Below are 23,764 nucleotides of genomic sequence, written 5' to 3' on the forward strand. Positions count from 1 at the left end.
CATTTACACCTTGGTCCCAAAGTATAATACCAAAACTGGGTGGTCCTCAATTCTAAGATCATTCTGTAACTGCTCCAACCCCCTATAAACCCTACGAATTAGGAATACCCCTATTCACTTGCATGGCCCACAAGGGCCAGATCATAACTGACTTTAACCGCTCTGACTCCTGAGCCTAGCAGCACCCAGTAGGCCCTTAATTATGACTTATTGAGGGGTGCTTGGGTGGCTCAGTCGGTTAAATGGCAGACTTTGGCTTAGTTCACGAATGATCTCATGGTTCATGAGTTCAAGCCCCATGTTGGGCTCTGTGCTGACAGCTCGGAGCCTGGACCCTGCTTTGGATTCTGTGTCTCCCTCTCACTCTCTGCCCCTCCCCCGCTCATGCTCTCACTCTCTAAACTAAACATTTTTTAAAAAAAGACTTAACTGAATACATGACTGAATTAAGCTGCAATGGGCTGTTCTCTAGAAATTGCGTCAAGTAGTTGGTGTAAACAGATCATCTCAGTCAGGACTTCCAGTTCAAAAGCAGTGGCCTCTTAAAAGTTTTAAGACCATGTCCAGAGTTCTGGGTTTGTTTTCTCAGAATTTCTGCCTCCCACCTCCTGCCATGTGGAATTTCAAGTACCTGTGCTTCCCTCTTGAACATGAACTCTTGAACTGAGAGACAGGAACCAGCGGGAAACCTGAGGAAAGCATACTTCTGAATAGAAAAGTTTGTTTTCATTGTTTTGATTTCCATGTATCCCCCACTTTTGATCATGGCCATGAGATTTAAATTTCTCTTACAGATCTTATTCCCAGACCCATCTGTCCCTGTATCTATCATTGTAAGACCTAGGTATCTCTTTCCTCTATTGCATGGAAGAGGTGAACATTCTATGCATTTGCAGAAAAGCTTCTGAAAGTAGTAACTGTTAGGGGGAGCCTGTGATTCATTGAGCTTGTAATGTTACTGGAGGTCAATTCTTACTCAAACAAGGTCTGGAACTACTAAAGTGCAGCCATTTTCTAGAGATAATGTTGACAAAATCCTTCATTCTCAACAGGTCGCAGATGAGCCAGCAGGGAGTTTGAACGAAGTGATTCATGGTTTGCAAAGTCACAGCAAACTACGGAGAGCTTGTGAGGTGCTCCAGAAACTGACGGCCTTTATGCCAGAATTTTCTAAGTCAGCTCAAGTAAGCAAGCGGGTGATCGGGAGGAAACGAGATATGAGAAAGGGGGAAGTGAAACAGACAAAATGTGTATAAAGTAGAAAATACGTAATCTAGAGATTGTGCCCTGTGCAGAATTTAGCCTTGTGAACCATTTTGTAGAGACCCAATTTAACATTCAGTCAGGGTATATTTACCTTTAAGTCTGAAGATTGCGGATAAATTGATCAGTAATGACCTTTTCAGGTATGCTGTGTTTATTTTCTTTTGATCATTTATCAAGTTACTGTCTTTCTGATACATTTGTTAGACATAATGGGAGACAGAAATAGATCCACTCCTTGCCCGAGATAGAGCAGTTCAGCTTCGAAACAGACCTGGGCCATCAGTGCCCCCGCAATGTTTACATTTGTTCCCTCCACATTTGCCAAGTTACTCCCAGTAATTATTCATGCCTGTCTCTACTCCCTACACATAAATAAATTAAGGGAATGAGATTCATGAGAATTTTCATTTTTTTTCTTTTCCATGTCCTATATTTTCAGATATCTGTGATAAGCATATATATACAATCTGTGCTGGTTTATTTGGGCTGGTTTATTTTTAATTATGGCAATAATACATACTTGTTATTTAAAAATCTGAATTAAAGCATATAAAGTTATAAAGCAATAGCCCTCACTGTCTTTATCCTTCTTGCTAATCCCATTCTCAGGATGTAATCACTATTATCAGATTTTTTTTTTTTTAATTTACATCCAAATTAGCCTATAGTGCAACAATGATTTCAGGAGTAGATCTCTTAGTACCCCTTACCCATTTAGCCCATCCCCCTTCTCACACCCCCTCCAGGAACCCTCAGTTTGTTCTCCATATTTATGAGTCTCTTCTGTTTTGTGCCCCTCCCTGTTTTTATATTATTTTTGCTTCCCTTCCCTTATGTTCATCTGTTTTGTCTCTTAAAGTCCTCCTATGAGTGAAGTCATACGATTTTTGTCTTTCTCTGACTAATTTCACTTAGCATAATACCCTCTAGTTCCATCCATGTAGTTGCAAATGGCAAGATTTCATTCTTTTTGATTGCTGAGTAATACTCCATTGTGCGTATATATACCACATCTTCTTTATCTATTCATCCATGGATGGACATTTGGGCTCTTTCCATACTTTGGCTATTGTGGATAGTGCTGCTATAAACATGGGGGTGCATGTGTCCCTTCGATACACCTGTATCCCGTGGATAAATGCCTAGTAGTGCAGTTGCTGGGTCGTAGGGTAGTTCTATTTTTAGTTTTTTGAGGAACTTCCATACTGTTTTCCAGAGTGGCTGCACCAGCTTGCATTCCCATATTATCAGATTATTATTAATTTGCTCTACATAGCCTGCCAGATTTTTTCTATGTGTAAACAGGTTTGTTATTGTAACAAAAATGGCATTAAAGTATACACGTTTTTCAGCTCCCCCCCTTTTTAAAAATATTTCTAATGTTTATTTAGTTTTGAGAGAGAGCAGGAGAGGGGTAGAAAGAGGGGGATGGGGGATCTGAAGCAGGCTCTGCACTGACAGCAGAGAGCTCAATGCTGGTCTCAAACTCATGAACCACAAGATCATGACTGGAGCCTAAGTTGGAGGCTCACCCAGCTGAGCCACCCATGAGCCCCAGCCCCTTGGGTTTTTTTGCCTAATGCTGTGTCGTGGATATCTTTTCGTGTCAGTACACATAAGTGAACCAATTATTCTTAATGTGCATCTGGACATTTTTTTGTTTGTCTCCTCTCACAAATAGCATATCCACAAGCCTCCATGTACCTACATCACTCAATACTTACGCACATGCTTCTGTGGAATAGAATGCCAGAAATAGAATTGAGGGGCTTTTAAATTTTCAGTGGATGACAAAATTGTCTGTTAAAGGACACTGTTTTATATCCCCACCAACTGTTGCCCCACACTTCTAATTTCAAAGGCAAGAAAAGAAAGAAAAGGAAGGAACATTTTACTGATTACAAAGGAGGCCGAACATCATCTTATATATTGATTGACCATGTGTATTTCTCCTCTCAGTGGCTTCTTCATGTCCTTTGTCCATTTCTCCCACAATGGGTTGTCATTTTACTTACTTGTCTGTAAGAGAGCTTTATTTATTGTTGATGTTGACCTTTTGTTACAGATGTTGCAAATATTTTGTGCCCATGTTTTTTATAACTTTATTATTTCTTTTTTTAAATGCAGAAGTCTTTAATAAATGTAACTTTGAAAACAAAAATAACATTTCAAAACAAAAATAGTAGGACTCGCAGTGGATATTCTGTCAATTTGCTTAACCTTCTCACTTGCTTTGCATAAGAACAGCCTCCAGGAGGGAGAATTGGGGTTTTCAGTTTCATTCAGAACTTCTCTTGATCTCTATTTTAAGTCTATCTTGAGTGCTTTTTTGAGTTTCAAAGGATCATCTACTTGGTGTTTAAGTCAGTACTGCTCTTTGCCTGTCTTTAGCTTAGTTTTGTTAACTAGGTATTTGATCTACTTACCACTCCAGGAGGGTTCTGTGAGTTCCTTAGAATAACCTGAAATACAGGGGTGCCTGGTTAAGCGTCCAACTTCAGCTCAGGTTATGATCTCATGGCTTGTGAGTTCAAGCCCCACATTGGGCTCTCTGCTGTCAGGGCATGGAGCCTGCTTCAGATCTTCTGTTCCACTCTCTCTCTGCCTTTCCCTCACTCGTGTGTGTGTGTGTGTGTGTGTGTGTGTGTGTGTGTGTGTGTGTATACACAATTGTATGTTCTGTCTCTCAAAAATAAATATATTTTTAAAAACTTTTAGGGGCACCTGGGTGGCTCAGTTAGTTGGGCCTCTGACCTCGGCTCAGGTTGTGATCTCATGGTCTATGAGTTTGAGCCCCACATCAGGTTCTGTGCTGACAGCTCAGAGCATGGAGCCTGCTTTGGATTCTGTGTCTCCCTCTCTCTCTGCCCCTCCCCTGCTTGCACTCTGTCTCTCTCAAAAAAAAAAATGAATAAACATTTAAAAGTTTTTTTTTAATTTTTAAAAAGAATAACATAAAATAAAAATCCTTCCTATAGGTAAGATGTAATATATTTTCTTTGGCTGCCAAGTTGTAATACTGGGGTTTTTTATGAATTTTTTTTCCCTTTTCCTTTTTCTTCTTTTTTTTTTTTTTATTAGAGAGAGAGAGAGTGCAGGGATGGGAGAGGGGCAGAGGGAGAGAAAGAATCTTAAGCAAGCTCCATGTTCAGCCACACACTCCTCTAATATTGCTTTTTATAAAAATGCGTTTGAGGGGCACCTGGGTGTCTCAGTGGGTTAAGCATGTGACACTTGATTTCGGCTCAGGTCATGATCTCAGGGTTCATTAGATGGAGCCCCACATCGGGTTCCATGCTGATGGCTCAGAGCCTGCTTGGGATTCTCTCACTCTCTCTCTCTGCCCCTATCCCCACCCCTCTCTCTCTCTCAAAATAAATAAATATTTTTAAAAATGCACTGAAATGCATAAAGAAATTGAACTCCTTGTAAGAAGAACACAAGTAAATTTAAAACAGTCAGAAACAGCTCGGGGCTGTGTGTTTGCTTCCAAAATCTCCCAGGTTAGTGTCATCAGTCGTCATGTTTACCTGAGAAGTCACCAGAGAGCACATTTCAGAGCAAAGCAGTCTGGGTTTCAAAAACCCCCAACTGCCTGCCTCTCCGAGTCCCTCGACACTGTGATGGAAGCTGCTGGAGCAAGCCCACAGAGGTCCAAGCATGCCATTGAGCAGGTAGGTACAGTACATGCTGATGTCGAACTCAGTTTAGAAACTTTTTAAATCTTGGCAGATCCAGGTATCACACGGCCTCTTCCTCGATCTCTAAAGAGTCTCCGGCCAAGCGGCACCACTGAAGAGACCACCGTTAGGCCCGCTCTGGGTCTTCCTCACTGTCTCATCTGTGCGCCAAACCTCCCTAGTGCTATAATCCAGTGAAAAGAGCTCAGTATGGTGTTTGGCATATAGTAGACACTCAGTAAAATAAACTTGCATTTTCGTGTTGATTTGCATTTCTGTATTCATTTAAGGAGATGTTCACCATCATCGGTCTATGTAAATGCAAATCAAACCACAATAAAATGCCACTTTGTACCCAGAAATACAGACAGTAACAAGTGTTGGCAAGGAGGCAGACGAATTCGAGCCCTCGTACATTATTCGATTGTGAAATGATACGGCCACTTTGGGAAACAGTTTGACAGTTGCCCAAAAGGTTAAAAAAGGAACTTCCAATGTGGCCTAGCAATCCCACTCCTTGGAATAGGCTCACATACGTCCACACTAAAACTTGCACAGTCGTGTTTGTAGCAGCATGATTCAAATAGTCAAACGGCCAAAAAGCGGAAACAACCCAAATGTCCATGATCCAACGAATGGATAAGTAAAATGTGTTATATTTGTTACATTAGCAACAAAAAAGAATGAAGCACTACAACATGGGTGAACCTTGAAAACATTACACCAAGTGAAAGAAGCCAGGCACAAAAGACCACGTATTGTGATTCTACTTTATGAAATGTCCACAAGAAACAAATCTCTAGATGCAGAATGTAGATTGGTGGTTGTCTAGGGCTGGGGGGGGGGGGCATAGGGACAGGGGAATGGACAGTGACAGCTGGCTGCTGGGTACTTGGGTGCTGGGTTTATTTTAGGGAGATGAAAATGATCTAAAATTAGATCATGGTGATGGTTGCACTGTGAATATACTAAAAAAACATTGGCTTGTATACTCTAAGTGGGTGATTTGTATTGTGAATTTCATTGTAATAAAACTGTGAAAACCTCTCATAAGTAGGTCACAGGCAGGGGTGCCTGGCTGGCATAGTCGGTGGAGCATGCAACTCTTGATCTCCAGGACGTGAGTGCCAGCCCTATGCTGGGTGTAGAGATTACTAAAAATAAATTTTTTAAAAAAAATTTTAAGTAGGTCTAGAGAAGCTTATATCATGGGACAAAGAAATATTTTCTTGGATGGCCCTGTTAGTTGATACAAAGGATGGCGAGTCTTTAGCCAGACTACAAATACTTTCTTTGGGTCCTTTGCAAAGAATGTCATCTTTCAGGGGCGCCTGGGTGGCTCAGTCGGTTAAGCATCCAACTTCGGCTCAGGTCATGATCTCACGGTTTGTGAGTTCGGGCCCCACGTTGGGCTCTGTGCTGACAGCTCAGAGCCTGGAGCCTGCTTCAGATTCTGTATCTCCCCATCTCTCTACCCCTCCCATGCTCATGCTCTGTCTCTCTCTGTCTCTCAATAATAAATAAACGTTTAAAAAAAAAAAAAAGAATGTCATCTTTCAATATGTCACTGTCCAGGTCTTTGTCCTCCTTCCAACCCCTCCAAAACCATTATCCACAAAGGCCACACAGGTCACATGGTATTTCCTTCTCAATGCAGGTAGAAAATATGCTGGAAATGGCCTTGCTGGCCCTTGGGAAGATCAAGGAAACATTTCTACAGCAGAACCAGTTTTCTGAGTCTTTAGTGACTTTGACCTCTATCATTGCTTCTCTGATGCTGAGCAGGTAACAGAGGAGGAGGGGGAGAGTGGTTCATTTTAGGTTTCTGATCTTTAGAAAACACACAGAAGTTGATTTCCATTTAATTTCTCCTTCATTAGCCAAAACATGTCAACCTGGCCCCTGAGCTCCTATACTCTAGGGTCCCCAGCAGCTGTGAGGTTAGGCTTTCCAAGGGCTTCAGCTTTGGAAGAGCTCTTGAACAGACAACCAGGATTTAATGTTCAAGTGAGTGTCAAATTGATTCTGACCCAAATGGAGTTGGGATTGATGGCTACAGGCGTTTGGATGCACCATGATACGTAAGCTGGCCAGACCAAACAAGAGAAGGCTGGGTGCCATGGATTTCTGTTTTACAATGGCAGGAATGGAGGCCTCTTATAAATGGAGGAGTGCCTGGGTGGCTCGGTTAAGTGTCTGACTCTTGGTTTCAACTCAGGTCATGATCTCACGGTTCGTGAGATCAAGCTCCGCATTGGGCTTTGCACTAACAGCACAGAGCCTGCTTAGGATTCTCTGTTTCCCTCTCCCTCTGCGCCTCCCTTGCTCATGTGCCTGTGTGTGCTTGCTCTTGTACTCTCTCTCTCAAAAATAAATAAGTGAACATTAAAAAAAAAATGAGCCACTGTAGAGGTTGGAAGCATTAAACAGACCTGTGGATTTAACTGAGTTTCTGTGTTATGGTTTGAATTGATCTCAACTCTTCACTATTTATATATGAAGCTAGGAATATCTGAATAAGTATTGACTCGTTATACCAACTTATCCATATCAGTATATAGTGTATTTCTTTTGGCATTTACCTAACAAACAAGAGCAAGATTGCTGTCTTATCCTGGAGAGCAGAATACTTCCTTGCTAGTAATAATGAATCCTCCAGGCATAAAAATGTTAAAAAATAATGATTCTGAGGGTCACAAGTAAATGACTCATCTTTAATTCTTCCTCGTATGATGTTATAATGAGAAATATTATTTCAGTTGAGATATTAGCAAGGGGAAAACCCCAACATTTACTTTAATTTCTGATATCTGATACATTATTACCTTTCGGGGTGTTAGGTAATAGATATCAGCAATTGATGAAACAAATTTTCTTGTCTCTAGGTAATAGGACTAGCTTCAGTTCCTTCAGGGATTTTGATGACAAGAACATTGTTGGAAGTATCGAAAGTGTGTTGCTAAGCTCTAATCATAAATTTTCCAAGTCCATGATGTAGTGGAATATATTGAGGTATGACTTAATTATAAAGGAATGAAATAGAAGGGAATAGGAATTCTTGGAGAATAGGATAGAAGGAAGCCATTTTAGATTCATGGCAGTGCCATTATTTTATTATTCACATCTTCACTTGGAAACTTTTACAAGAACTACCTTACCCTTAGGAGGTGTTTTAGGTTTGAGATTATATACTCTCCCTTAATCCCTACAGATATTCATGGAGGAATACCTAGGAAGTTACATTCCATTATCACTAAAAAGGAGACTGAAAGGCATCAACAGATGAACCATCTTGAAGATTGGTTAACTGTCTCGTTCTAGATCATGCTGTGGAGAAATGTTAGCGTGGAAATCTATCCCACCAGCATCAACATGAGCTCAGACCATTTTGTTATGACAGTGAGCATCACTTCCCTGGAGAAATCCCTGATCGTGTGCATAGAACCTGAAAGTCCCCTTTTAATGACGCTCTACCTGGGGTTCCAGTATCAGCCTAACCACACCCACTTCAACCTGAACATCACCCTTCCAAAGAATCAGGTATGGCAAAAAGGTAAAACCCCAATCAAAAACTTACTTTGAAATGCATTTTTTTCTTCTTTTTCTTCAACTTTTTATTTTGAGATAACTGTAGATTCTCATGCAATTGTGAAAAATAAAAGAGCTCATACCTTTTACCCAGTTTCCCCTCATGCTGGCATCTTGCATAACTATACCACTATATCCTAACCAGAAAATGACATTGATACAAAGCATTGACCTTACTTGGATTTCATCAGTTTTACCTGTACTCCTGTATGTATGTTTATTCCATGTAATTTTATCACACGTGGGAATGTATATGACCATGAAACACATTTTTTTTTAAAAGATGGATTGTGGAATGGATCCAGATATATATGTGATAAAGCAAATTTAGTAAAATGTTAATTCTAGAATCTGGTTAGTGATTAAATGGGTCAACTTTCCATATGGTTGAAACTTTGCATAATGTTGAGAAGTAAAATTCCTGTACATACACATATATTTCCAATTTTATTTCTAATCTTAGATTTGGGTAAGGCCAGAGATACCTCAGTAAATCTTGGTTTAATATCAAAATGACTACACTGTGGCTTAGAAAAGTGAAGAATTTGAGACATATATAAAAAGTTAAGAATTTCTGAGATACATAAATAGTGCCTTAGATGCACTTGACCAAAAAACATATTCACTGGATATCAACTTTAAATGTTGTACTGGGGCGCCTAGGCATCTGACTTCAGCTCAGGTCATGATCTCGCATTTCGTGAGTTCGAGCCCTGCATCGAGCTCTGTGCTGACAACTTGGAGCCAGTAGCCTGCTTCGGATTCTGTGTCTCCCTCCCCCTCTCTCTCTCTCTCTCTGCCGCTCCCCCACTCATGCTCTCTCTCTCTCTCTCTCTCTCTCAAGAATAAACATTAAAAATCAATTTATTGTAATACTGAAGAATCTTAATAAAGAGCTACTGTTTGCATTTAAAAAATGTGTGGAGGAGTGGCAATAACCATGTTATAAAATATAAAGCATGTTATAATCCCCTCTCATTACAGTCTTCTCATGTTGAACAAGCTTCTGGCTGTTTTGTAGGCCTCGCTAACACGAATGATCACTTTTTAGGTGATTCCTGCTCTTAGACACAGTACCTGAGGCAGCACCTTTCATCCTGGGCTCCCGGGTATAAAATTCTGTCTGTGTTACAGACAAGCTCTTTCCGACTCAGAACATGCGCTCCATTTTCCTTGCCAGTCGTGGCAGTATCATGTCCCTTGGGGATCTTAGACATCCTCTGGTCCGGAGACTTTGTCGGAAAGATGAGAACATTAAGGAGATGGTGTGACTTGCCTTAGCCCTTAACAGCCATCTGGTGACAGAGCTGGGCCTCGAATCAGGGCTCTTTCCTGGAACCACACTCTTCCCATCCTTGCTTCATTCTTGGGCTTCTTCTCTTAGCTCCGTCTTGTAGCTACTCGTTTGGGTGTGTGATTCATTCATTTTTCTAAGACTCATCATATATTCTGACTCATTAGACCTAAATCTTCATCTGTCAAAAGAACACAGCTTTTTATTGGAATGGGAGAAACTCAGAACCCCAGGTTGTGCAACTGGTCATTTTCTTGAAAGTCATTTGTAATTCTAAACTTAATCCTTTCCCCACTTGTAAAATAATGATAATAATAACAATAGATCCTTCAGAAGGAGCATTCTGATAGTAATTTTGTCCCATTGGAAATGCAAGTAAGCCCTGTTCTTTGTTCTCAGATGAGGAATGTACAGGGGTGCTGGCTCCAGAGAGTCTGCAGTATGGGAGCAGCGCCTACTACACAACAGCTGTGCTGAATAAAAGCCAGTAGAGTGCCCAGCGCACACCCACCCTGCTCTAGGCGGCAACTGCCGTCACTCGCTGTCATTTCTGGGACAGCCACAACAGCACGTGGGAGACCATAGCGTGCCAAGTAAGAAGCCACACCACTTCTCTTTCTCTTCTGCCCCAGCTGGCATGAAATGCAGAGCATCTGTTACCTCATTTGAGGGGCCCGGAAAGAAAAAGCATCAGGAGGGAGAGAAATCGGCCTGGCAAAAAAGAAGATTGCATGTAGCGGGCCAGGAAAGTGTGTCTCTTTGGAGCAGTCTTACACTTTATATTTGTTATTTGCTTCTCAAATATTCAGTCCAGGGTGAATCTGACGGTTCTAGATAAAAGAAGCAGTACGTAGGGGTGTCTGTCTGGCTCAGTCAGTTAAGTGTCTGACTCTTGATGTCAGTTCAGGTCATGATCTCCCAGTATGTGAGTTCGAGCCCTGCATTGGGCTCTGCGCTGATGGCACAGCGCCTGCTGGGGATTCTGCCTCTCCTTCTCTCTGCTCCTCCCCAGCTGTGCATGCTCACTCGCGCGCTCTCTCTCTCTCTCTCTCTCTCTCTCTCTCTCAAAATAAATAAACTTTAAAACAATTTTTTTAAAAAAGCAGTAGGTGGACGCTGTTAAATTCTGCAAGTGTTAAATATGTTGCGGGTAAAAGTAAACAAATTTCCTGCTTAATTAAAGAGAGCTTTTGTAAAAATAAGCTGGCAGATTCTTGTACATTCCAGGCGAGGTGGGGACTTTTCTCATTGTCACCTCGTTCCAGGTGTCTGCTCACTTTAAAATGGCACCCTGCATTTTCGCACGGGTGATTCTGTGTGATTCCATCTGATTTAAGTCCTGGTTCAGTTGCACCAAGACCTTGGTGTAAAGTTCTGGAAATAATGAGGCTGTTGGTTAAGAGCTGAGAGAGGGTCATTCACATGTGAAGAGAGGAAAAGAGGATGCTGTGGAAGGCAGCTGCGCCATTCGTGGCCTCGGCAGGGATTTCGGAAGAGCTGGAGCAGAGCCTCTCGAGCAAATCCTCTACCTGGGAGCCCCTTAGGTTGCAGTTTCTGGTGAAATAAATCGGGGCAAGACCTGAGTGGCCTTTCTAACAAGCCCCCTGCACAACGCTGGGACCCCGTGCGGGGAAGAGAGCTGCCGAGAGCAGGATGACAGAGGGTGAGAGTTAGACCCGGCACCCAGAACTTAACCTTGTGCCTTGGAAAGCAGCCAGTCATACTGACAATATTTGAAGCTTTTTATCTGCACAATCGAACGTGGAATTGGTAATTTTCATTTGATTGCCTAGTAACATTTCTAAAAATACATATTTTTTATTTTTTATTTTTTTTTAATTTTTTTTTCAACGTTTATTTTTGGGACAGAGAGAGACAGAGCATGAACGGGGGAGGGGAAGAGAGAGAGGGAGACACAGAATCGGAAACAGGCTCCAGGCTCTGAGCCATCAGCCCAGAGCCCGACGCGGGGCTCGAACTCACGGACGGCGAGATCGTGACCTGGCTGAAGTCGGACGCTTAACCGACTGCGCCACCCAGGCGCCCCAAAAATACATATTTTTTAAAGTTTATTTATTTTGAGAGAGAGAACATGTGCGAGCACAAGTGGGGGAGGGGGAGAGAGAGAAGAGAGAGAATCGCCAACAGGCTCCATGCTGTCAGCACAGAGCCCAACTCTGGGCTCAAACCCACACACCTCAAGATCATGACCTGAGTTGAAACCAAGAGTCGGACGCTTAACTGACTGAACCACCCAGGTGTCCCTGAAGATACTTTTTTGTGAAGAAATGTTACAACATGTGGAAGTTATAAGGAAGTTATAGGGAATAATATTAAAAACATTAAATACTCTGGCTTTATCGCAAAGTTGGTATTTTGCTCTGTATAGTTCAGATTTTTTTATAATAATAAAACACTCTGGAATAATCAAAGCCCTCTATGTATCCGCGTCCAGTCTTGTTTTCTCCCACTTACCAAAGGGCGACCACTGTCCTGAACTCAGCGTTTGTACTGATTGCTTCAGCACATATTTACCGAGCATCTTCTACGCACCAGGCCCATATCTAGGAACTACAGATACAGTGATGGACAAGACAGTGTCCTCCTGACCTTACATTCCAGGGAGGGAGACTGACAAACATAGATACGACAGTGTTGTTTTACATGCTTTTGGTCTCTTTGTAAATGGCATCATCTCCTTTAATTTGTTTTTTTCACTCAGCATTTATCCACGTTGCTATATCTAGCTCTGACAATTTCTTTTTTCTTAAAGGGGAAGTTGTCTCTTTATTTTATTTATTTATTTTTTATTTTTGAGAGAGAGAGAGAGCATGAGTGGGGGAGGGGGCAGAGAGAGAGAATCTCAAGCAGGCTCCATGCTGTCAGTGCAGAAGCTGACTGGGGCTCAAACCCGTGAATCATGAGATCATGACCTGAGCTGAAATCAAGAGTCAGACGCTCAACTGACTGAGCCCCCCAGAAGCCCCTCTACCTCATTCATGTTAACTGCTGTAGATTACTCCATCAGCACGCAGTAGGAGTCCTCTACTTGTTTGTTTGTATGTTCTGCTGTTACTGGACATATATATAGGTTGTTTCCAATCTTTTTTTTTTTTAACGTTTATTTATTTTTAAGACAGAGAGCATGAACGGGGGAGGGTCAGAGAGAGGGAGACACAGAATCTGAAACAGGCTCCAGGCTCTGAGCTGTCAGCACAGAGCCCGACGCGGGGCTCGAACTCATGGACCGCAAGATCACAACCTGAGCTGAAGTTGGACACTTAACCGACTGAGCCACCCAGGCACCCCATCCAATCTTTTAGTTATGAACAATGCTGACAGAAACCTTTCTCATGTCTCCTTGTGCACATGTGCAGAGTTCCCCAAAGATGTGGGTTCAGACCTGGAATGGTAGGATTCAGAGAATTTGTGCTTCTCCAGGTTTGCTAGAGGTTTCCAGATTGCTCTCCACATACACTATTGTACATGACCCCCAGTGGTAAATACACGACCCGGACATTGTTTTCCCTCCCTAAATTGCCTGTGTTTGTGTTTTATGTTTGTCCCTTCCTTAGCACTCTGTTCAGTTAGAGTCAGTATCTTGATTCTAATTGCAGGTTGGGCCACAGAGTACAGTTTTGAGGACACAGTAACTGCCTGAGGTCACTGTAACCGCCTGACCTACGTTGGCAGCGACTTCTTCATTGTGCCCCGGATGGTGAACATTGAAGACACTATCAAGCTGCTCCTTCGTGTGACCAGCAACCCTGCTGGGGTGTCATTGCTAGCCAGCCTTTTAGGATTCTGTATGCTCACCTTTGTGCGGGCTTGGAGGAAGGATCAAACATACATGCAGAAGGTGACAGTCATGACTTTGATTCCAAAAGCTTTGCATAGTGTCTTGAGTAGGTGGAACAAGATGGAAAAACAACAACAACAACAACAACAACAACAAACCTTCACCAGAAGAGGCAGGTAGAGTGGTAGGAATTCTCAGTGGCATAGGAATTCGAGTGCGACTTTTTTCTTAAATTTCTCTTCACATTTCTTGTCTCAGGGCTTCGCAATTTAACTCTTTATGTTCTTTTTTTTTTTTCTTTAGCAGAGGTTGAACTCTCATATGATTCATTTAAGTTAGGAATAAGCCTGAACATCTAGAGAATTTAAAATCAAATGGAAGTTTATCTCACTTTATACATTGGATGTGAAAGTCAGGTGTAAGTAAAATTAGAATTCCATGTAACTGCAATATAGAAAAAACCTGTATGGAATCTCATTTTGGAACAACAGCAACAACAAATCTTCTGATGACAGCCTCTTGTTAATTTCTGTTCCATGCATTCCTTATTCTTATGTGTTCTTACACTTGGGGATTCTAGAATACACGCCGTCCATTTCTTTCTAGCCATGGGTATAGAGTTGCCAGTTTTAACAAACAAAAATATAGGACGCCCGGTTAAATTTGAATTTTATGTAACTCATGCATTTTTAGTACTTCTGTTCCTAAGTGATTCATTGTTTACCTGAAATTCAGGTTTAACTAGGTGTCCTCCACACCGTGTGATCACCCTACCTGGGTGGGCGGGAGGTGGAAGGATTTCTAAGGCCAAGACCTGATCAGCTGATTCTATGAATATTTCATTTCAGAGGCATCAACCCAGGATTTGAGCCCTCATCCCCTGCTTCATCACTTAGGTCTCTTGTTTGTTTATCTTGTACCCGCACGCCACCCTTGATGTTCACCAAGGTGCCAAAGCTGGAGCCGTGCATCCTCCTGCTTCTTAGCTGGAGGAAGCAGTGTCTACACTAGGTGAAGATCCTTCTTGGTTCTGCTGTTCCTACAGGTGAAGGTCACTGTCCTGGCTGATAATGACCCCAGCTCTGTTTCACTACCTCCTGCAGGTCTCCACTGGCTATCGAAGAAGGGCCGCCATGCCAGCTAAGCTTAATGAAATGAATGTTCTTCACTCCTTGCCTTGTGTCTCCTATCGCCCGAGATGTGCCCTGACCCAGTGACGCCCCGGTGTCCAGGAGCACTTACGAGAGTAGCTCCTAGTTCTACACTGGACATCGGCAGAGTCTGCCATACTTGCCCAACCCCCCAAAGACTTCATCTCAGTACAACTCTATCTTCCCCCTTCTCCTTAGGGATAAACCCCAAGAATCCTCTGAGAGCTTCCTGCATTTTATCTTTGCTTATCATGTTTTAGGTGGTTATCACCCTCTATGGATCAGAGGGGCAGAGGGAGACCCATCACCTTTGTGACCCCGAGAAGGCAGTCTTTCTTTGAGCCAGAGTGTCTGGATATCTTCCTCCTCAGTACTCAGTCCTCTTGAGGGGAACTGCACAGCCTGTGGTTCTGGCATGACAATTCGGGGGCCAGCCCTTCTCGGTAAGTCCCTGCGTCAGGCTGCCTTGGCCTTTCTCCTCCGTGGATCTGCGGCGTTCTGGGCAAGACCAGCATGCCATCACAACAAATGACAATAATGCTTTGGGCCAAATTGTAACCAATGACTGTTAGATTTAAATTTCAAAGCTCAGGGTGCCTGGGTGGCTCAGTCAGTTAAGCATCCAACTTTAGCTCAAGTCATGCTCTTACAGTTCATGGGTTCAAGCCCTGCATCGGACTCTGTGCTGACAGCTCAGAGCCTGTAGCTTTTCTCAGATTCTGTGTCTCACTCTCTCCCCTCCCCAGCTCACGCTCTCTCTCTGTCTTTCAAAAATGAATAAACATTAAAAAGAAAATATTTAAAAAAAAATAAAATAAATTTCAAACCATTTACAAAGAAGAAACCCTACAAAGAAATATGGGAAATTAACAATATAATTTTGTATGGGTGATTAAGTGATGGGTGGTTTTTTTCTTTTATCTTCATTTAATATTGTCATGATTGTAAAAACAGCAAATAACAACCACTTACTGCCCCAAAGTGTTATAAATTAAAAGTACCTATAAACTTGAAAAAAGATCTTTCAAGATTAAATGTAATGAATGACTATTCACTAAGTATACTTGGGGTAAAAATTAAGAGCTTGAAGGAAAGAATAGAAGAATCGTGTTATGGGATGTGCCCAGGGGGCTAGAGAGGGAAAAGGTCAGTGATGAGTGCATGAACCTGATGTGTGCAAGGTCCACATGACCTGTTTTTCTCCAGCAGCAGGTGGAGTGAGAAGGGGTGGGTGGAGAGAGTAATGGTGAAATTAACTAAGGACCAAGATGATTGGTTGTTTGGGGTTTGGGAAAAAGAAGGGAACGAAGTCAAAGGTCTAAGGCCCAGGTGTTCAAATTGTTGCTGAATATTGTCCACCTGAAAAGGGTGTACAGCTTGCCTGTTTGTCAGCAAAATGAGTCTTTCCCTGCTATGCTAGACCACTAGGCCAGTAGAGTCTAATAATTTGCTTGCTGTCCCCACTCTGTTCAGGCATCTACAGAGCAGCTTGTACACTATCATTCCAGTTTGATTATAATGGTGAATAATGTGTAATAAGTACTTGAAGAAATGCTTAACTTTGCTAGTCATCAAGGAATGCAAAGTAAAGCCGCAGTGAGAGCCCTAAACATCCACCAGAATAACTAGAATTAAAAAGTCTGACAAAACCAAGTTTGGGTGAAGTTGGAGGCAACTGGAACTCACAAGCAATGCTGGGAGCACAAAACAGCGCAGCCACGTGGGAGAACAGTTTGACAAGGCTTGTAAAGTTGAATAGACCCAGAAATTCCACTCCCAGGTATTCACCCAAGAGAAATGAAAACATATGTCCATTCCAAAATGTACACACATTCGTTCATAGCAGTTTTACTAATAGCTGTTCAAAACTAGAAACAACACATAAAAAAATTTTTTTTAAAAACTAGAAACAACACAAGTGTCCTTCAGGTGAATGAATAAGCAAGTATTAGCATGTTTATTTAATGGAATACTACTCACCAACAAAAAGAACAATCTACTGATACACACAGTAACATGGGTGAATCTCAAAAATGTTATGCCAAGCAAAAGAAGCCAGAACAAAAGAAAACATGCTGTATGATTCTACATATATGAAATTCTAAAACAGGCAAACTAGTGCAAGAGACAGAAAGCAGATCAGCGGCCACCTGGGGCCAGGGGTGAGTCTGAGGGGGGTTGACTGCAAAGGGACACAAGGGGACTTTTGGTGGTGATAGCTTGGCAGTGGTGCTACTTACACAAGTGTTCACATTATGAAAAATGTGTTGGACCGGGGGTTCCTAGATGGCTCAGTTAGAAAAGTGTGCAACTCTTGATCTCGGGGTTGCGAGTTTAAGCCTCATCTTGGGTGTGGAGGTTGCTAAAATAAATTAAAGACCTAAAAAACTGTACTGAACTGTACCTTTTATTCATTTTTTTAAGTAGATTTCACAGGCAGAGCAGAGACCAGCATGGGCTCAAAACCCTGAGATCAAGACCTAAACTGAGATCAAGAGCTGGGCACTTAGTCACCTGAGCCACCCAGGCATCCCTTGACCTGTATGTTCAAATGGGTGCCTTTTATCATATGTAAATTATACCACAATAAAGTTTTTGTTTTGTTTTGTTTTGTTTTTGGTACAGCACCAGTGGGGGAAGGACAGAGGAAGAGGAAGAGAGAGACTCTCAAGCAGGCTCCCTGCCCAGCGCAGAGCCTGACATGGGGCTCAATCTCACAACCTTGAGATTACGATCTGAGCCAAAATCAAGAGTTGGACGCTTAATGAACTGACCCACCCAGGCACCCCCACAATAAATTTTTTTAAGTATGCATGTAGAAAAAATTCTAGAGTTATATATACTAAGTATTACCAATAATTATCTCTGAGTAGTAGGCTTATAAATTTTAAAATTGTTTCTTCATTATATTTTTAGATGTTTTCAAAAAAATTTTAAGAATGTATTTATTTTGGGAGAGAGTGGGGAGGAGCAGTGAAAGCGGGAGAGAGAGAATCCCAAGCAGGCTCTGTCCATGCTTCCATCACAGGGCTTGATGGGGGCTCGAACTCACAAACCATGAGATCACGATCTGAGCCAAAGTTGGACACTTAACCAACTGAGCCACCCAGGTGCCCAAAATATTTTCATAGTCTTTAACAGCAAATTTGTATACTCACATTAGATTCTTTTTATATGAAAGAATAAGAAAGTAAAAGTTACACTGGGGTCATAAAAAGCCCATGACAAGTTTCTCACCAATCAGAAAGTAGATTTTTTCTTGTTTTTTATACTTCACTCATAAATGAAAAACTTTAATAGTACAAGATACACTAGCTAAGTTTAAATCAAATGTACCTTAGTCACTTGTGATTTTATAAACTGCCTCAATCAGAGAATTCCTAGAAATATTTTAGCTTTAAAGAAGTCTATTCATCACACAAAAAATATTTTCAACTAAAATTCAACAAAGATTTTGGAGAGATTTAAGTTGCTTTATAACATTAAACGTAGGCTCTCAGGGAAATAGCATCATGACAATAGAGGAGGAGGTTAATGGACTAGTTGCAAGATGAAGTCAAACAACTTGAACAGTAGGTGTCCCAGGGGTCAAGTTTGTCGGCGGATGAAGTTCCTGGAGAAAGGAGACACATAGTAAAACACTGTGGTCAGAAAGAGGATGAAACCTCAGGGCCTCTGGCTCTGTGAGGTAAAGACAGAGCTACAGACCCCGGCAGGATCAGAAGTCAGTAGTATAAATGTTGAAGATCACTCCCTGACCCACCCCCAGGGATGTCCCCTCAGACCCTGGTGACAGAGACAGAGACAGATGGGATACTCAAAGAGATGGCAGGGCCCTGGCACATAAGAATAGGAAAGTTAAGGAATATATACATTCACCAAACTATTCCTAAGTTATACAAGTCTGCGTTCTGTTTTGTTTGGTTTTGAGAGAGAGAGAGAGAGAGAGAGAGAGAGAGAGAGAGAGAGAAAATCCCAAGCAGGCTCTGTGCTGTCAGTCCAGAGCCCAATACAGGGCTCGAACTCATAAACTGTGAGATCATGACCTGAGCCAAAGTCGGACACTCAACCGACTGAGCCACCCAGGCGCCCCTGCATTCTGGTTTTGATACATGAATTCTCTTAGAGGTTGCACAGGAAGAAATTGGATCAGCTTTTGTTTCTTTCTCTAGTTCTTGCCTCACGATGAAAAGAATCCATTTACTGATAGTGCAAGATTACTTCTTGTTACAACAACTGGTTCATGCCCACCTCCCTACCATGCTTATCTTCATTTTACTATAGGTATGGAAACCGGGTAATTGCCAGTGACGTGGCAGGTGAAAGGAAATGGCACTTCCTGTCCAACTGTTGGCTGGCCATGGACCTTGGAGAGAGTGAGCATGACCGGGTCTTCAAACCAGTCTCAAAGAAAGAACTCTTTTCCTTTAGGTATTGGTGGGGAAATGGTGGTGTTCCACAAGTCTCTGAGGCTCTGTTCATTTTTCTTCATCCTCCGTTGCTCAGACTGGATAATTCCAATTGACCCATCTTCGGGTTTCTGCTTCTTTTTTCTGCCTGCTCAGATCTGCTGTAGAGCCTTTCATTTCACTTAATGTAGTTTTTCAACTGCAAACTTTCTGTTTGGTTCTTTTAAAAAAATAATTTTTAGGGATGCGTGGGTGGCTCAGTTGGTTGAGTGTCCAACTTCAGCTCGGGTCATGATCTCATAGCTCATGAGTTTGAGCCCCACGTGGGGCTCTCTGCTGACAGTGCAGAGCCAGCTTGGGATCCTGTCTCCCTTTCTCTGCCCCTCCCCCATTTGCAGTCTGTCTCTCAGAAAAAAACATTTTAAAAATAATAATAATAATTTCTATGTGTTTATTGATATTTTCTATTTGGGAAAACACCATTCTCATTTACTTTCCTTTAGTTCTTGACATAGTTTCCTTTAATTCTTTGAACACATTTAAAATAGCTGATTTAAAGGCTTTTTCTAGTGTATCCAGTGTCTTGGCTTTCTCAGGGACAGTGTATTGATTACTCTGTGTGTGTGTGCCTCTGTGTGTGCGTGCACACACAGAGGCACACACACACAAGCCATACTTTGTTGTTTTTTAGTGTCTTGTGATCTTTTGTTGAAAACTGGACATTTTATTATTTAAAAATTCTTTTTTTAATCTTTATTTATTTTTGAGAAAAAGAGACAGAGTGTGAGTGGGGGAGAAACAGAGAGAGAGGGAGACACAGAATCCAAAGCAGGCTCCAGACTCCGAGCTGTGAGCGCAAAGCCCGACACAGGGCTCGAACCCACCAACCACGAGATCATGACCTGAGCTGAAGTCAGACGCTCAACCGACTGAGCCACCCAGGCGCCCCAAAAACTGGACATTTTAAATAATAGAATGTGGCAACTCTGGAAATCAGATTTTCTTCCCTTTCCCTGGGATTTGTTGTTCTCAAACACAAACTTGTTGTTGTTGTCTGTTTCATGACTTCTCTGAATGAATTCTGTATCCTTTGTCATGGCGTGCAGCTGAAGTGTCTGCCCAGTTAGTCTGGAGGTCAGGTAATGTTTGGATAGAGATTCCCTAAACACCTGGAGCCAGTAAGTCTCCCGGTCTTTGCCAAGGGGATTTGTGTGCATGTTGTGTCATACCCTCAGTCCTCAGCAAGGCACCGGCCAGCTCTGCCTTGGTCTTCACTTCCTGCTTGCTGAGAGCCTCAATGTCATGCAGGGGCGAGGGCTCAGGACGTTCTCTGTCATCTCCTGAGCCCACACACAGCCCTGGATTCCCAGCAGTTATGTCAGAGCTTTCAAAACTCCTGCAGACTTCTTGTTTCCCAGTTTCTTTTCAGTTTTTTGGTTAGCCTGTTGTTCACCCACCATGGCAGGCAGCTATGAAGTTAAACAGTTGCCTCTGAGTATATTTTTAAAATTTTTGTTAATGTGTATTTATTTTTGAGAGAGAGACACACACAGAACACGAACAGGAGAGGAGCAGAGAGACGAGACACAGAATCCAAAGCAGGCTTCAGGCTCTGAGCTGTCAGCACAGAGCCCAACACAAGGCTCGAACTCAGGAACCTTGAGATCGTGACCTGAGCCGAAGTTGCCACTTAACCCATTGAGCCACCCACGTGCCCCGCCTCTGAGTATTTTTCACAGTGCCCTCAGGGGAAAAGCTTTTTGAAGCTAGTGAATACCCAGTCAGGTCAAGTAAGGACAGCCTTGCAAGTGGGGTTTTCCTGGGAACTACCAGACAGCTCAGATCATCACAGTTCTCTGGGAAGGAGACCTTAAAGGAGCTCCAGTCCTGTTCTGCCTTCTTTTTAGTGGCCCCTGGCTTTCTCTGTGATTAAAGGCTGTCAGGGCACCGTAGAGCTAGAGAAAGGGAGATGGGAACAGGGCAAGTGACAATGCCACAGAGATAACTGCTTTTACTGATATTCATTTTTCATTTTTCTTTTTTTTAGTTTTGTTTTTTATTTTTTAAAACTTACATCCAAATTAACATATTGTGAAACGATGATTTCAGGAGTAGATTCCTTAGTGCCCCTTACCCATTTAGCCCATCCCCCCTCCCACAACCCCTCCAGCAACCCTCAGTTTGTTTTCCATATTTATGAGTCTCTTCTGTTTTGTCCCCCTCCCTGTTTTTATATTATTTTTGTTTCCTTCCCCTTATGTCCATCTGTTTTGTCTCTTAAAGCCCTCATATGAGTGAAGTCATATGATTTTTGTCTTTCTCTGACTAATTTCACTTAGCATAATACCCTCCAGTTCCATCCACATAGTTGCAAATGGCAAGATTTCATTTTTTTCAATTGCCGAGTAATACTCCATTGTGTGTATATATACCACATCTTCTTTATCCATTCATCCATCGATGGACATTTGGGCTCTTTCCATACTTTGGCTATTGTGGATAGTGCTGCTATAAACATGGGGGTGCATGTGTCCCTTCAGAACAGCACACCTGTATCACGTGGATAAATGCCTAGTAGTACAATTGCTGGGTCATAGGGTAGTTCTATTTTTAGTTTTTTGAGGAACGTCCATACTGTTTTCCAGAGTGGCTCACCAGCTTGCATTGCCACCAACAATGCAAAAGAGATCCTCTTTCTCTGCATCCTCGCCAACATCTGTGGTTGCCTGAGTTGTTAATGTTCGCCATTCTGACAGCCATTTTAATGACTATATGTTTCAGTTATAAGATTTCTAATTAATTTTATTTCTGTTTCTCAGAATTTGTTATTCTTTTTAAGTGAATGCTATGCCTTGATTCGTCTCTTTGAGCAACCTGAAATACTTATTTTGAAGTCTTCGTCAGACTGTCCCATAAAATTAATTTCTTCAGGACTGAATTATTGATTGTTTTGGTTGCCTTTCTCTGCATTTGATTTCTTCCTGAGTTTAGGAATTTGGGATCATAAGTTTATTTGGGGGGGGTGGGGTATTGTTAAATTTCTTTCTCTCTCCCTCATCCCTGACTAGTAGTCTTGTTGCTGTTTCCATGTAACTCTTCACATGGCTAGTCTAGAATTAGGTCTTATTATATTACAGTATTTTGGATCTCCTGTTCCTCAGTGGAATTGACAAAACTAGGGCTCTTGAAGATTTTGTCTGGAACGAGTGGATTTCTTGGCTCAATTCCTGGTTATGGGACTGTCCTTTTTCCGCCCACCTCCCTACCCATAAATTGGCAGTTTATTGTTCTGTAGTCTCCCTTCATGAGCTCCAGCCTGAACCTGGGCTCCAAGCAGTGAAGTTGGCTTTACTCTCCCTACCCCACCCTATGAAATACTTTCATTTCCAATTACCTTGGAAGAACCAAACTCCTGCCTGCATACTGCTTTCTTCTGGAGCCCGGAAATCTTCCCTGCTCATCTCCATGTTTTTTTCATTCCATTTCTCCTCCTCATAGATGTTTATCTTGTTTTGAAACCCAGCCAATATTTCTGGCTCTTCCTTTTTTTCTTTTAAATGTTTGTTTATTTATGTTGAGAGTGTGTGCATGCATGCAGAGAGAGGGAAAGGGAGAATCTCAGGCAGGCTCCACACTGTCAGTGAAGAGCCTGATGTGGGGCTGAATCCCACCACTGTGGGATCATGACCTGAGCTGAAATCAAGAGTCAGTCACGTAACCAACTGAGCTAACACCAGGCGTGCCTTTGGTTATTTCTTTTTTTTTTTTTTTTTTTAGTTTTTTTTTTTTTTAACATTTATTTATTTTTGAGACAGATAGAGACAGAGCATGAGCAGGGGAGGGTCAGAGAGAGAGGGAGACACAGAATCCGAAACAGGCTCCAGGCTCTGAGCTGTCAGCCCAGAGCCCGATGCGGGGCTCGAACTCACAGACCGTGAGATCATGACCTGAGCCAAAGTTGGACGCCCAACCGACTGAGCCACCCAGGCACCCCTGGTTATTTCTTTTTATGCCTTATTTATAGTTCGTCCACATTTGGAGAAGAGAAGGGGCTCAAACTATAAATTTACCAAACTATGTTGAGTGGAAGCCCAATGCAAACTTGTGAAGAGTAAAAGATTTATCAAAACTCTTAGACAGCTAAAAGAACCGTTGTTGTTTTTTTTTTAAGGTTATTTATTTTAAAGAGACAGAAAGCACAAGTTGGGGAGAGGCATAGACAGAGGGCAAGAGAGAGAATCCCAAACATGCTCCTCACTGTCAGTGCAGAGCCCAATGCAGGGTTCGAACCCATAAACCATGAGATCATGACCTGAGCCAAAGTCAGACACTTAACACACTGAGCCACCCAGGCACCCCGTTCAGCACTTCTTGTTGGACTGTGCTCAGTTCTTTATATGCTCGCCACAGTCCTGTGATCTGGAAAATATTATTAGCCCTTTTTTTTACGGATCAGGAAACTGAGGTTTGGAGAAGTTAAATTAATTTTACTGAGATCGAGGGGACAATATGTTTCAGGTTTAAAAGAACCGTTTTTAATTTTAAACTCTCATACAATATAAATTAACCTTATCCTT

General features: G+C 42.2%; 1 protein-coding gene across 1 annotated transcript in view; it reads left to right on the top strand.

The window, feature by feature from the left end:
• The window catches only part of PKD1L3 (polycystin 1 like 3, transient receptor potential channel interacting), an 84,511-nt gene that overhangs the window by 18,888 nt on the left and 41,859 nt on the right, over positions 1–23,764 (top strand). The window contains 15 exon segments of the mRNA XM_045045855.1: positions 1,053–1,184; positions 4,770–4,940; positions 6,604–6,731; positions 6,827–7,027; positions 7,839–7,921; positions 7,924–7,958; positions 8,268–8,499; positions 10,228–10,421; positions 13,446–13,484; positions 13,487–13,687; positions 14,673–14,710; positions 14,712–14,787; positions 15,039–15,110; positions 15,112–15,221; positions 19,063–19,209. Of these exon segments, the coding sequence (XP_044901790.1) occupies positions 1,053–1,184; positions 4,770–4,940; positions 6,604–6,731; positions 6,827–7,027; positions 7,839–7,921; positions 7,924–7,958; positions 8,268–8,499; positions 10,228–10,421; positions 13,446–13,484; positions 13,487–13,687; positions 14,673–14,710; positions 14,712–14,787; positions 15,039–15,110; positions 15,112–15,221; positions 19,063–19,209 (1,859 nt within the window).

This window comes from Felis catus, chromosome E2, assembly GCF_018350175.1.
Source record: "Felis catus isolate Fca126 chromosome E2, F.catus_Fca126_mat1.0, whole genome shotgun sequence".
Taxonomy (NCBI): Eukaryota; Metazoa; Chordata; class Mammalia; order Carnivora; family Felidae; genus Felis; species Felis catus.